Genomic DNA, 14590 nt, shown 5'->3' with positions numbered 1-14590 from the left:
CAAATCATAAACCAGCCAGCGTTCCACAGGGAGGAGAAGATTCATATTTGTCAGTATATTCAGCTATGTAAGTGATGAATCTAAGTGTTACGGTAAGCATCTGTTGAAGTTCACTGCTTATATATGGAGTATTTACTCGCGTACCCCCATTCTCTATCGTATAACCAAATACGGAAATGTATGATCAGCGCTCAACCTTGCTTACGGCGGCTCCCTGCAGTACCTAGGGCAGTTAACACCGTACTCTCTTATCGAGACGAGAATTCTGAGATTATTCTTTCTCACTTTTTGTAGGCCCTATTAAACAAGTTTTCATTTATTAATTTTAAAATTTTAATTTAAATTGTTTTAGCTATATATTTAGTTTATTAGAATTCTAGGTTTTTTTTATGTTAATTCATATCGTATATATTTTTTTAATTTGTATTCTTTATCTCCTCATTTTCGGAACAGCCATTGTTTTCCTGCTTATAATTTCGCCTTTATAAGGAATTGTCTCTGGGCTCGCGAAGCAGAACGGCTAGTCTTTCGAAGATTGTTTCAAAAGCTTTTTCACAGGACCAAGATATTCGTAGCCGAACATTTCAAAGTCATTGCGATACTGCTCTCCTAAGCGATTTATATACTTCAGGGGAACTGTTGAATAATACTTCAACACTTCAGATGGACCGGTTGATTTATGGATTGGCGGGAAAGTTACGCGGCCGTCAATTCCCGCCATTTGCAGCAACAAAGCCGCGTCCTTCTTTAAGGTCTCTAAGTGACCAATGAAATCGCAGTCAATAACACACTGGTGACAGAGTTTTTTATATTGTCGCCAGTGCTCATTGCGTGACATATTGTCGGAAAAATACTGAATGAACTCTTTGAATATAACGAAATTTTTTCCCTCTGGCTTAAAATCTTGAGGTCGAAGAGCTTGTACTATTTCTTTACGGAGGTCTTTGGTGTAGCTGGGAATTTGTAGAAACTTTTTCTTGTTGGCTGAAAGTAAGCGTTGTAGTGGTTCACGAACGAAGACCAATTTAAAATGAATTGTAAGTCGTTCGTTCCTTTCTTTCTCAGTGTAATTGCTTAAACGTTTACACATAATCTAGCGGTTGATTCCTGGCTGAATTTCGCGAGATTTTGCTATCACTCTTTTCCGTGTTGTCTTCAAGTTCCTACCTTCGGGACGACACAGTAGATGAGTTTTGAGTCGTCGATCCGAGGCTTTCGGGTCAAAACTACAAATTTTTTAAGTTTCCTTTGTCTTTCAATTTCCAAAAGAGACTTGGATACAAAGAAAACACCACCATGAGAGTCAAGCCCGTCAACTGTTTTGTGTCAGTTATCTGTTCAAATTTACTAATGTAGACTACCTTGATAATATTATGACGAAATTCATTGTCAATAACAGGATAGACGGGTGAAAAACGGACGTCAATTTGTTGTTTACAATAACGAATTATTAAACTGTCTGCTTTCGCTCTTTCATAAATTATAAATTCATGTGTCTGTCCTCTTACTGACAATGAAAATTAACTAATGAGCGCGACAGAATTTCTGCAGTTATTGCAAAAACATGTTTTGTTTTTACTTATGAGTGGATGACCAAGTGGCGTGACTTTTGCACGGCAATTGGGTAGCGTGACAGTGCAACACCAAAGTACAAAATGCATATTACTTTTGACACTTACGTGAAAATCGTTCTGTCACCGGGCTTAATGTATACAAACAACGTACAATAAAAAAATTTGAAGTGAAAACAATCACTTTGATTCACGTTCTCGCCAAACCCAGAATTTGTTGAATTCAGGTCCATTGCTTTTTAAACATTTTTTTTTATTATTTCAAATAGTCGTGCATACTTCGCATCATTATGGGATCATTGTGAAGACTTTTTTATCGCCTCGAGGACAAAGCGTTTCTTTGTTGCTTTGCTTCTTTTTACTGACAAAGTAAACGCGTCATAGAGCTCAAAAAGCGAGTGGTTTTCTTGTAGTGAGCATGTGGGAAGTTGCTTAGCAAGGTGTTTTCTGCTTGCATGGAAACATGCCAAGTTCTCGTTCCACTTCCAACTGAATTACACGGATATTTATTGTTACAAACAGACTGGGCTCCACTCAAACCCAGTCTCTTGAGGTGTTCTTGCTGACGTCATTGCATAACGCTTTTTCTCGCGACCCGAAAGTTTGCGTGACGATCTTGAACAACAACAACAACAACAACAACAACAACAACAACAACAACAGCATTTATTTATACCAGAAAGGAAATAAATTTTGAAAACTTTTTCACTGCCTCACTTACATTGCGAGCTTTTATCTTGTCTACAGCTTCTACGATTTATGAATTCAGTTCTCACCAACAGACGTTCCTCCTGTTATTATTTTTTTTTTTTCTCGTTAGATGCCAATGGTACTCTTCAAAAAATGGCGGTCTTTTTGTGCACGCACTTTATCAACCAAAAAATTATCAATCCAGGTACGTTGCAAGCAACAGCTTATTCTCAATTCACTTGGTCGTCTTTCTCCTTTTCTGACATGTTGCCTCGGTATTTCCCGTGGTCCCGTGCTCCCATGTTTCCATACCCCAAGCTCTCTGATCAGCATACTCTCATGCTCCCATGCTCCCATGCTCCCATGCGCCCATGCTCCCATGCTCCCATGCTCCCACGCTCCCATGCTCCCGTGCTCCCATGCTCCCACGCTCCCATACGCCCATGCTCCCATTCTCCCATGCTCCCATGCTCCCATGCTCCCATGCTCCCATGCTCCCATGCTCCCATGCTCTCATGCTCCCATGCTCCATTCTCCCATGCTCCCATGCTCCCATGCTCCCATGCTCCCGTGCTCCCATGCTCCCACGCTCCCATACGCCCATGCTCCCATTCTCCCATGCTCCCATGCTCCCATGCTCCCATGCTCCCATGCTCCCATGCTCCCATGCTCTCATGCTCCCATGCTCCATTCTCCCATGCTCCCATGCTCCCATGCTCCCATGCTCCCGTGCTCCCATGCTCCCACGCTCCCATACGCCCATGCTCCATTCTCCCATGCTCCCATGCTCCCATGCTCCCATGCTCCATTCTCCCATGCTCCCATGCTCCCATGCTCCCATGCTCCCGTGCTCCCATACTCCCACGCTCCCATACGCCCATGCCCCCATGCTCCCATGCTCCCATGCTCCCATGCTCCCGTGCTCCATTCTCCCATGCTCCCATGCTCCCATGCTCCCATGCTCCATTCTCCCGTGCTCCCATGCTCCCATGCTCCCATGCTCTCATGCTCTCATGCTCCCATACTCCCATGCCTCCCTATTCCCATGCTCCCATGCCCACAAGCTCCCTGATTAACTTGCTTCCACGCTCCCATGCTCCCATGCCCCCATGTTCCAATGCTCCATGCTCCCATGCCCACAAGCTTCCTGATCAGCATGCTCCCTTGCTCCCTTGCTCCCTTGCTCCCTTGCTCCCTTGCTCCCTTGCTCCCATGCTCCCATGCTCACATGCTCCCTTGCCCACAAACTTCCTGATCAGCATGCTCCCTTGCTCCCGTGCTCCCATGTTACCATGCTTCCATACTCTATGCTTCTATGCTGTTATGCTACCATGCTTCCATTCCCCCAAGCTCCCATGTCCCTATGCTCCTATGCTCCCGTGCTGCTTTGATCCCATGCCCCCATGCTCCCTACCCCCCCCCCCCTTCCTTCCTTCTTTCTTACCTCCCTTCTTTCTTATCATCCTTTCTTGAGGCTTGTACCAAATGTGTGATCATTTTCTCTTTCACCCTTAGATTTACGGGATGTTATTATTCAAGCTTTAGCTGCATTTGTCTGTTACCCAGACAGTCTTGCAGCAATGGAGAACATGCCAGAAGCTCTGTAAGTCATTTCTGTTTTTCTTTTAGTTTAAACCGATCAGTAACCAAATTTGTTGTTGTGGCTGGTGCTGCTGTTGTTGTTGACGATAATTGAAAACGATTCCTAAAGATAAATGTCTGAGAATCTAAAGCATTCATGAAGCAAAAACTGCTTAACTTCTTCGTGTGGGTAATGCGCTGACCTAAGGAATTTAGTTTGTTGTCAGGGATTTGAATTTTAAATTACATGAGTAAGATGCGACCCATAAACTGGGCAAATTAATCTTTTGTACTAAATCGTTTAAGATTCGAAAGACAAACATGTAAAACAGGACCTCCTATTGATTTTGAAGAGTGATAAAGGAGTACGATGACTGAGATAAACAAAGAAATCTAGTTATTACAGTAAGGTAAGGTAAAGTCTGCATTCCAGCCAAGTGGTTCATCAGGCCGGAGCTTATCTCGGTTTCTGTAGCATGAAGCGACTAGGAGTATTTCTACTCCCCCTATACAATGCGATACTAGTCAATCGCAGGGTTACCCTCTGCATTTAATTCGCCAGTATCCATTTGTACACCTGGTTGGAGAGAGGCACTGTGAGAGTAAAGTGTCTTGCCCAAGAGCACAACACTATGTCTCCAGCCAGAGCTCGAACCCAGACCGCTCGATCCGGAGTAGAACGCACTAACCACGAGGCCACCGCGCCTCTTCAAGGTTGTTATAGTATTGTATGAAAACTGCCCTTTTAATTTAATAATTTCGACAAACCATCAGGTTGGAAAAATGTGTTCGTTCTCTTATGGCGGCTTATGACAAACGATCTTGGGTTCAAACAACATGGATTCTGGTGCGAATATGGAAGGTGAGTTAAATGAGTAAAAAGAAAACTAAGAACCAACTTACAAGTGAGTTGGCAGCCTTTATATTTATCACCCCGAGTAAATTATCCCATCTAGCACAGAGAGACATATGCGGACACCAGTAACGAGAAGATGTATTTAAATACAGAAGAGGGATGGACAAGATGTTGTGAATTACTCACAGCCCGTAGCTTTTACCCCTAGTTCTTGCCCCTTCGTTGGTGGTCGCTTCCTCGTGGCGCATTTTCTCTTGTAAGATATTATCCAATGTTGAATTTCTCTAGTTCTCTGAACGCTTTCCATTCAACCAAAAATTCACAAAATTTTGAAGTTTGGGAAAATGGCAGGAAAATTTTCTGAGAGAGTTTCTAGAAAACTGGAAATTGCTGAATTTGCGAAAAGCGAACCATTCAACTGAAAATTCTGGAAATTCCGGTAGGGAAATCAAATAGAATGGAGATTGACGGTACGAAATTAGCGAAAAATTTGTGTATACCTCGCGAGGTTGTCCTCTATTTTGGAAATTACAGAATATACTGCACCATGCGTCGCTGGAAATTTCCGGAAATTCAAACCAAATTATTCATCGGAGGGAAAGCGTCCTTCATTTTTCCCGGTTCCTGCCACCTTGAGAATCTGTCTTCCCACATTTTCCCATCTACCATTTCCCATAGAGTTCCCCCCCCCCCCCCGCCCTCCTTGATTCCCGTGTTCGTCATTCCCTCCCTCCTAAACAGAACTTTCATGTTCCTGTTTGTTTGGGTAACAGGGCTGTGGATTTGCGTTTCGTTACACGAGTTCGCCAGACGTCATTACGCTGGGATTGCCTGAGCAAGGTAAGTTGACAAAGTGTGTTTTATTTACGCGGCATTATCTTGCATGCGATGTTTTTACTTAATAATTGACAGATAGACACTGGAAAAGCCTGCTACCAATCCAAAGTGCCATCATGTGGGAGGGAATCTTTTTGTTTGGGTGTTTTCATCCTTCTACATCTAATTCCTAGAAAAATCACTAGCGATTCTTCCTTAAGACGTTTTATCCATGTGCATGGGTACAGTGCTTCGACTTTGCTCGTGTACCAATAGGCCCATTTCGACATATTATAATACTCACATGGCTCCGAGTCTTGGATGAAATGACTCATCCATTCTCACAGCACGATGCGATTTATTTTGTTATATTTTCCTAAGCCTCGGAGCCCAGTTAGAATTTTAATCAATCAAAAATGGCTTACGAAACCGTTCTGACATGCACTTTTTTGCATTTACAGGCCATTTGCGAGCCAGTCTTCAACGTAAGTATTTAATGAAGTTTCGGCGAAGCTCTTTAAATTTACAGTGCAAAGAAAATGGCTCAGAGAAACGCTTATATGTTACAAATTCTGCCGCATAAATGAAGTCACTAATGAAATACCTCTTAGAGACAACTGTTCCTGTGTTTCCAAATTTGTGAGGGCTTGGTTTTTCAACGCTAAGGATCCTTGAAATTGACAACTGTAAAATATTGCTAAACGTTTCAGCCCTCACGCTAGTACTTCCCTCCTGAAGCTCAAATGAAGTAACTTCGTCCTAATTCCCAACCTTTTTTCCCAACCACGCTCAGTGTTATTTGCCTTTTTATTTCAGCTCCTCATCCTTCTAAGAAATGCCAGCGACTCTTTGGTCAGCTGTGCGTTAAAGACAACCAACTGGCAAACGAGTTTCTTAACGGCCTGCTAAACCAGTTGAACTGGTCTTTCTCGGAGTTTATAGGAATGTTACAAGAGGTATGGTACTTAATCAGTTTTGTGATGATGATCTCAATGATCAAAACGTTTAGTGTGCATAGTTTTAACTGCTTTTTTGCGTAACATTTTTTAAAATCATTTTTATTTCTTGGAAATTACCTTGAGGTTGCTATTTTTACTAAATATTACCTCTCACCAGCAAGAATACTATTTTTGAAAATTAGTACGTAAAATGATCTGCAGATATTTAAAAGAAAAATTGCATGATGAGAAATAAATAGTTCGTGGCAAGTCTGACGCGGCGTTTCGCAGTCTCGGCCAAGAGACTCTTTAGAGACCTTCAGTGCCATGCTTAACGAGTTTGCTGTTAAATTCTAAAAGATCTCTGATTGTAGATAGCAAAATTTGTAAACATTCTGTATATGTTATAGATTCAACAGGCCACACATCGCATGGAGACTGTACTGGATTCCCGCCAGTTACGAACATGCGCAGTTTGTTTTGATTTGACTGTCGGGTTAATGCGGGTGAGTTGTTAATTCTTACTCTCGATCTTTTCAGGGAGCGTTCACCCTACGCCGGAGAAATTCGGAAACCTAGCTTATTTTCTACGGTTAGGCCTACCGTCCACACTAATCCGTCACGAAAACGGGACTTCTCGAAAACGCTCTTCAAACCGGAGGAATTTGAAAACGCCTGCTTTTCGTTTTCGTGTAGACAGAAAACATTTTGAAACGGAGCTTTTTGAAACGATGAACTCACGATAATCATGTGATTTCCCAGCCCGAGTTAGTTTCAAACGATTGTTGCGTTTTCAAATTCCTCCGGCGTAGTGTGGCAATAGTTTACACGTAACGTGTGTTGGCATAGAATTGTCGATCACACATTTTTTTTTTTTTCGTCATCGAAATTTGTTGTTGCACTATTTTTGTGGGGGGGGGGGGGGGGGTATTTTTGTGAAAAGGCTTGTGTTATCTTCCGTGAATATATAAAAGGTCTTAAACTGAATCCTAGTTGTTCATGCTTGTGTTGTATATTCTTAGGTGTTAGAGATGGTCGCCACAGCTGCCCCTGAGGTGTTCACGGACTGGAAACGACAGTCCGCTGAACTTCACATCGCTCGCCTTTTCCAGGTAAATATACAGAAGGGATCAAAAGGGATTGTGGATTACCAACCAAGAACGTTTTCAATGCATGCTAGCTGCGCGCAATCTCGTCTAAAATGCGAGTGAAGAGAGAGAAGAGCGCTTTACGCTGAATTAGAGATAGTGTAGCAAGTTACACAGATCTGCAAACAACCAGCTATGAGAGCTAGACATGTTAAATGCGATTTTCGACAGTGACTTCGTTGCAGCTATCCTTTACGTCTCATGGCACTTTTGGTGGAATCATGAAATGATCTGGATATCGATTATACTGTATTATTGTTTTTCTTTTTCAAGTTGTTAACTCAGGTGCTTAATCGTGTGACAGCCAGTTCAAATCTGTTTGAGAACGTAACGAGGCTTCATCTACCAGGTAATGTCTGTGGAAGTCTTCTACAAAACGAATTATTGTAATACTTTCATTAGAGTTGCTCCAGGTCGGGAAATGGTTAGAGTAAAAGAAAAATTCTTCAAAGTCAGGGAAAAGTCAGGGAATTTGACATTTAAAATAAAAGTCAGGGGAAATTAGAGTGTGACTACTAGAACCAGACCACTTGGAAAGAGTTCATTAACCAATCAGAACGTTACTTGAGAACAAAGGGTAGCGATCTGTTTCTCAAATAAACCAATAACATCGAAGAATACGAACAATAGGTCTTAACAAAATTAAAAACCAACAAAGTGCGAAGTGTTGCGAACCTCTCAGGTAACGTTGCCATTGTTGATTGGTTAGTTTTGATACTAAATTTTGTACGCTTTTCGACGGGTTTGGTTTAGTTGTCGCAAAGTGAGTTTTCTAGCTAAATTTTTCGAGCGAGATTTATAATTATGATAATTCGCCGTGAAAGGACTTATTATATATTTGTTGGAGTGTATATAACGCAGAGGAGTCGATAGTGTTTATATTTTCACGTCAAACAGACCGTTACTTGCCGTCACAAGAAGCTACCACTCCGTTGTTCTCGGTTTACGTTTTGATTGATTAGTTTTCTTCTAGGCGGCCCGGTTTGAGTTATCGCACTGTAAAATAACTTTACACGGGTGATTTACTACCACCGAAGGCTGAGAGAAACATTTTGGGTCAATGATGATGGAAAATTTGTTGAGAACTTATCATTCTTAATGAATATATGGAAAAGACGGCTGAAAGGGAGGCAAGAAGCCGTTACAGTACTTTATCTGACGTTTTATATTTAGTATTTGGTCAAGTAAATTTTAGTTTCATTAGGAAAAACAAGAAATATAAGGAGTAACGCAATTCGACGTTTCGATGTGGCAACCATGTTTCATGTTATACACTGTATTTCTTCCAAACAGGAAAAGATCAATTTGGTATCGCAAAAGTGGCAAAACATTGCTAGTTTTAAGTTTGCCAGTTTTTCCTTATCGTCGTTATCATATGAGAAGTAAAATCGCCACGTGCAACTTAGAAGGGCTATGAATCGGTATAAAATTAAAATATGAAATGCGCAGCTGCTTAATGATACGGAGACCTGGGTTATAGCCTCGTCGAGGTATTGTATGTAATATATCAAACACGAGAGAATGTGTTTCATCGGGATATCCAAACATCGAGAAGAGACTTGAAAACACGATGCACAGCAAAAATCGAGGTGTTTGGATAGCCGATGAAACACTGTCTCGAGTGTTTGATATATCTTCTCAATCGGAACAAAAACTAAGGAGTAAACGGAGAAGTAAAATCGTCAAGATCTATGCTAATTAAGACCGGGTATCCGAACCACCGTCACGGCCATGAATTTTTTGTTTTAACTTGAGGAATTATAAATGAGTTTCAGAAGTCGTGTTCTCGGAAGAGGGAAGTTTTTTGTGTCTTTCCACCCAGCCTGTCCAGATGGTTTGCATAAGCACAGGCGGTTGAATTGTTAGAGAAACCTCAAAGAAATCTTGGAGGGGGAGGGGATGAGCAGAGTTCAATTCTTCTAGTTTCTGTTTGGTAAGATCAAGATCAAACTCATGCTTAGAAACAGACTTTTCATCTTCATTTTAGTATTTTTTGTTGTTGTTGTTGTTGTTTAAATTTTATTTCTCTATTTTTTCTTATTTTCCTCAGGACTGGAAACAGTAGATAGGTTTCCAATTCTTGGTGCTGTTACTGGCATCCTGCTGACGCTGCTTATGGAAGGCACAATTGAAAGGTTTGTTTCAAACTTCAAACGTTGTTCATCCAAAAAAGTGCTCAAATTGGAATGGAATGGTCACTCGCTAGAATTTCAGTCACACACGTAATATTTAGAATGACCTTGAACATACAGCAATACTACATGAAAGTACTGCTCGATAGCTTTCATTTGATTGGTCACACACTAGGTTTTATCCACAGACTTAAAGCTACAGCCACATTGTGCAGCATAATAAACAGTACCACATGAAAGTACCGCTCAATAGCTTTCATTTGAATGGTCACACACTAGGGTTTTAGTCACAAGACAAGAGCCACCTCCAATGATTAATAATTACTAATAATTATTGTTACAATATTATTATTATTACAGCAAGGAGAGAGCCACTTCAGCCCTGTTAGCGGAGCCTGGGTACAGTCTGGACACCGTGTGCTTTTTAGTTGGCGGGAAGACAGCTGCTGGCGAGAAATCGTCTGAATCATCACAAAAATTCTCCTTCAAAACATGTACTTTAAAAACTTGGTTTTTTGTTTTGTTTTTTTTTCCTCTAAACAATTTTAGTCCTCATGTTTACAACCATGCGCGCCTTGCGTTGCCACTCGAGAAAGTTAGGAAGTTTTTAAATAATATTTGACCTTTTTATTTTGTGTCTCATTTGATCTGGTCTGCCACAAACATGCGGTGATTCGAGTTTAGCAAGTCAAAAGCTAACTATGGGAGCGGGGGGTTGGCGGCAGTTGGCATGGTGATACATCATCTTTTCCACCCACTGGGAGGAAGTCTAACCTCAACCCGCCCAATTCTGACATTTGATTGGTCAATTGAAGCAGATCTTTAGAAAACTCGCAAACAGGAGGATGCTTATACGAAGAGTCAGTGATGAACTTTCTCGAGTATCAACGCGAGGTGTGCATCTTTTAATGACTTTCTCTGTCTTGGTTTTGTCTAGTTTGCTGCTTCTCTAAATGCCGTAAATCGTCGAGTTAGCGTCCTGGCGCATATTTCAAATTTAGGAGAAGATGGGGGCGCTTATACGAGGGGAGGCGCTAATTCGAAGATTTACCGTATTAATTGTTTTAACCAAAACGTAGTCACCTCTAAGTGGCAGATCCACTTTTTCGGCGAAGAAATAAGGCATGACCAAGTGATTTGTGAAGTGCGGTCCGTAGATCCTTCCGGGTCCAGTTATTTACTGGTCTCCACCTCGTGTACAAGTCTGAAATTGCCATTTTTACCAACAAACATCGACGAAGAGATATTTCAAAAAATTCAAGAAACATATTTCATGTTCGTTTTGGTTAATGACACATCAAGTTTTGTTTTTCTTGCGTGTCAGTATGATGTTTCTTAAAACATCACGCAATGTAAACTCTAGGCAAAATTTGCTTCCATCTGATGATATACCCTTAGAGTTATCCCCCACATTTCATAAAATTGTGTTTTTCCTTTCCTCCGAAAAGAATAAAATTGTTTATCGAGATAGAACTCACTGAATGTTTTGAACAGACTATTAAGTATATTGAGCGCCATTAAAACTGATTTAAACCTTTGACAGTTGGGTTGAGAGTTTCCACGGAGAAATGAAACTAATATGCGCAATAGCCTTGGATAAATTCATGCTTTACTATTTTACAGTGGTAAACAAAGACGTAACGACAGAGGAGGTACAGCGTGTCGAAGATCTAGTGATGTATCTTGACGGGCAGAACTCGGAGACTGGGCTCCAGAAACAGGTGCTGTTGTTGTACTGCTTTACGACTCGTCACGTCAGAATCTTGTCAATCATGATTGTGCTAGAACGTGCTGTGATTGGCTATTAAATCACTTTGACGTAATCCCCTTTTTAGATATGGTTCGAATTTTGGGCTAAGGAAAGCGTTGTCGTTCGCCATTTTTATTCCATTACGATACATGCTGAAAACGTTGTAAGATTTAGGCCTCGTAATTCAGGCGACATCTTTTTGTCGCACAACAACGTTGCATTTTTAGTCGAGAAGCGCTGTTGCGCATATTGCAGTACGTGTTGCAACTTACGGCAACTTGTTGCGCTAAATAGACACGAGGTCAATTCGGTGCGATATTTTGCTGCAACTTGCAACAAGGGTTTAATTTAAATACGTGCAATAACGCTTTTTAACTTTCTATGGAAAACACTTTTGCGATATATTGAAAGAAAGTGTCATTTTCTTTCTTCCTATTGTTTGGCTTTTTTAGCCCGTTTTTGGGTTTCTTTGTTTTCTGTTTTATTTTTTCTTTGTTTGTTTGTTTAAAAGAAAGCTGTATAGTTGTACAAGCTAGTACACAATTTTGAATCTTGTGATCCGGTGTAGTTTGAAAATTTGGATTTGTTGATGCGTTTTTAGAGTGAAATCTCCGTTTTCAAATTCCTCCGGCGTAGTGTGGACGGAGCTGTCAACCACATAAATTGTGGTCGGCAGTTCAGTCATGAGATATTTACTCAATGCGGCTCGTTTCCAACAGGAATCCGTGGATGTCGATGAATTATGTCCCATCTGTTGCGCAGTCAAGATCTCCGTCAGGTTCATTCCGTGCGGTCATGCATCATGCAGGTTGGTGTCACGTGACAGTGGGTACTAGAGATGTCATAAGTATTAGGCGTTAGAAATATATTACTTTGTTTGTTTATTTATTTATTTATTTATTTTTTGTCTTTTTTGTTTTTGTTGTTGGTTTTTTTAGCAATTGAGTATATTGGTCAGGGCATTATTTGTTGTCTTGTAAAATTTCTGGTTTACGTCATTAGAAATTTCAATAAAATAGAAAATAAAATAAAAAATACAATGTTAAGAGAGGAACCCACAACAGCCTTAGATGGTTTTCATGCGGGTTCTCTATCCTGGTGGAATTGGAATTTGGAGATGTTGGTTTTAGTGGGGGGGGGGGGGGGGGGGGGAAGGTGCGGGGAGAGAGAGAGCAAAACTGGAGAACCCAGTGAAAAACCCTCGGAGCAAGGCGAGAACCATCAACCAACTCAACTCACATATGGCACCGGGCCGGAATCGAGAATAGGGAGCAGGGCGCTCTCATCACTGCGTCATACGTGCTCCCCAATTCCAATAACACTGAAATGAAGAAAAACCTTGTGAGTTCTCTCAAACGCGTCATTTTTAATTAAATGGAACTTTACTTCAGACGGCAGTCTTTTCACCCGCAGTTCTTGTTTTTTCTTTGTAGATCCTGCATATCTCGCCACCTAATGAACAACAAAGAATGCTTCTTTTGCAAGAATATCGTGAGCGAACTAGAGGAGATTACTGGTGAAGCTGGTGCCGGCAAGAAACAGTGAACTGTAGAAATTGCTAACTCAATCTGCTTGATGCTGATAACTTAAACAAGGCTTGTAAATATGTTGTCGCTGGTTATATTTTTGAACTGCGGGAGTAAAATGAACTTGCTTTAACCAAGCGAGAAAGGAAGCAAGCAGGTTCCGAATGTTCGAAGGCTGGATAATGCTATCCACCGGATAAATCGTTATCCCGTGGATAAGTGTTAACAAAACAAACCACGCTATCCACTGGAGTGATTTATCCGGTAGATAGCGTTATCTACATTGCAAACAACCCGGGCCAGGTGGCTACGAAGGTTACCTGGCTAACAATTAAAAGATGGCACCTGGAACTGGTCGATTGTTGAAAGAGGCTTCGACGTGGCGTTTTTCTAAAGTTTGTCACAATTAAGAGGAACAAGTGCAATAAAGACGTTAAGTAGTTTTAGGAAAGTTTCTTCAGAAGATTAGAATATTAATTGGAAGGTTGTATATTGTTTGAATAATTTACAACCTTAGAAAGTGTCATATTTGGACATCATCAGAAGTGCTCAGCTTAAACATTTTCGGAGGTCGTCGGGTGGTCTTGCGAAATCTCGAAGTAGTTTTTTTTGCCGTTGACGATCAGTATGCAACGAAGCATATCCTATATCTAAAGTAACTAGTGAGACAATCTCAGATAGTGCAGAATGTAATGTATAGCTCTGGTGAGTTGTGTGATACAAAAGCAATGCTCGCACTCTTGTAAGTCGATTTTACATGAACGAATTGTACATCGTAGACGTATAGCAAAGTACGAAGAATAAATGTGTGAAGTCCAAATTCTCTGAGTGTCCTGATTTCAGTTGTAGCAAATCCGACGGTACTTTGGAACCCGAGACAAGTTCCTCTCCCGTAGCAAGCGAGTGTCTGTGAGCTAATTCCCCATCAGTCAAGTTAATTTCATAGAGTCAAGCACACAAGTTTCCAGCCAGTTAGGCCTCTCAACGCCCGTCTCTCCAGTTTAGAATTCAGAGCGAAAAAACCCGTTGTCACAAAAGCTTCTCTTAACATGCTTGGCATTAGTTTCTCGTTAATAAATTAAGTCTACATACCTGAGATGCTACTCTTTGTTAGTAAGTTTGATTTTCAGCTCCAGTACGAAACTAGAATGAAAATGGAAAGAACGACTGTCGCAGCGAATATATGCCTGTAATTCATGGTTACCAGCCTGTAATGGTTGAAGCCTAGTGAACGATCAATTGCAGGGAATTTTGATCTCACGGAAAGCATTTCACGCGACCATATTGTGGAAATAAAGAAAAAGAAAACAGCACAGAATGGTTCGAAAATTTCCGAAAAAACGTTTGAAGATGCGAAATGGGAACCATTCAAAAGAAAATTTGGACTATTGCAGGAGCAAGATCGAATTTAATTTCGTTTGTTGTAACATATCTGTCGTGGTTCAATTTTACCCTTGTTATTATTTGGCATTTTCCTTTGTTTCTGGTGTATGGTAATTAAGAAATAGTAAACATGTGCCTTGTTTCTATCGAGTTATAGAAACACGAGTGGAGAGAACGAGAAATGAAGTGAGTTTGGGAG

General features: G+C 41.0%; 1 protein-coding gene and 1 pseudogene across 1 annotated transcript in view; one reads left to right on the top strand and one right to left on the bottom strand.

Moving 5' to 3' along the window:
- The window catches only part of LOC110041157 (E3 ubiquitin-protein ligase RNF123-like), a 48132-nt gene extending 34304 nt beyond the window's left edge, over window positions 1-13828 (top strand). Inside the window, exons 26-39 of the mRNA XM_089275879.1 lie at window positions 2392-2466; window positions 3777-3864; window positions 4617-4704; window positions 5472-5538; window positions 5976-5999; window positions 6331-6470; window positions 6863-6958; window positions 7475-7564; window positions 7874-7949; window positions 9651-9735; window positions 10093-10226; window positions 11356-11453; window positions 12202-12290; window positions 12916-13828. Coding sequence (XP_089132005.1) covers window positions 2392-2466; window positions 3777-3864; window positions 4617-4704; window positions 5472-5538; window positions 5976-5999; window positions 6331-6470; window positions 6863-6958; window positions 7475-7564; window positions 7874-7949; window positions 9651-9735; window positions 10093-10226; window positions 11356-11453; window positions 12202-12290; window positions 12916-13027 — 1262 coding nt within the window. The 3' untranslated portion in view covers window positions 13028-13828. The remainder of the gene's footprint in view (window positions 1-2391; window positions 2467-3776; window positions 3865-4616; window positions 4705-5471; window positions 5539-5975; window positions 6000-6330; window positions 6471-6862; window positions 6959-7474; window positions 7565-7873; window positions 7950-9650; window positions 9736-10092; window positions 10227-11355; window positions 11454-12201; window positions 12291-12915) is intronic.
- On the bottom strand, window positions 521-2143 carry LOC149101167 (carbohydrate sulfotransferase 14-like; annotated as a pseudogene).
- Window positions 13829-14590: the final 762 nt, after the last annotated feature.

The sequence above is a fragment of the Orbicella faveolata genome, unplaced genomic scaffold (genome assembly GCF_042242905.1).
Source record: "Orbicella faveolata isolate gen_17 unplaced genomic scaffold, um_ofav_v1 contig_4, whole genome shotgun sequence".
NCBI lineage: Eukaryota > Metazoa > Cnidaria > Anthozoa > Scleractinia > Merulinidae > Orbicella > Orbicella faveolata.
The sequence above is the reverse complement of the archived record's forward strand: the minus strand, read 5'-3'. Positions and strand labels throughout refer to the sequence as shown.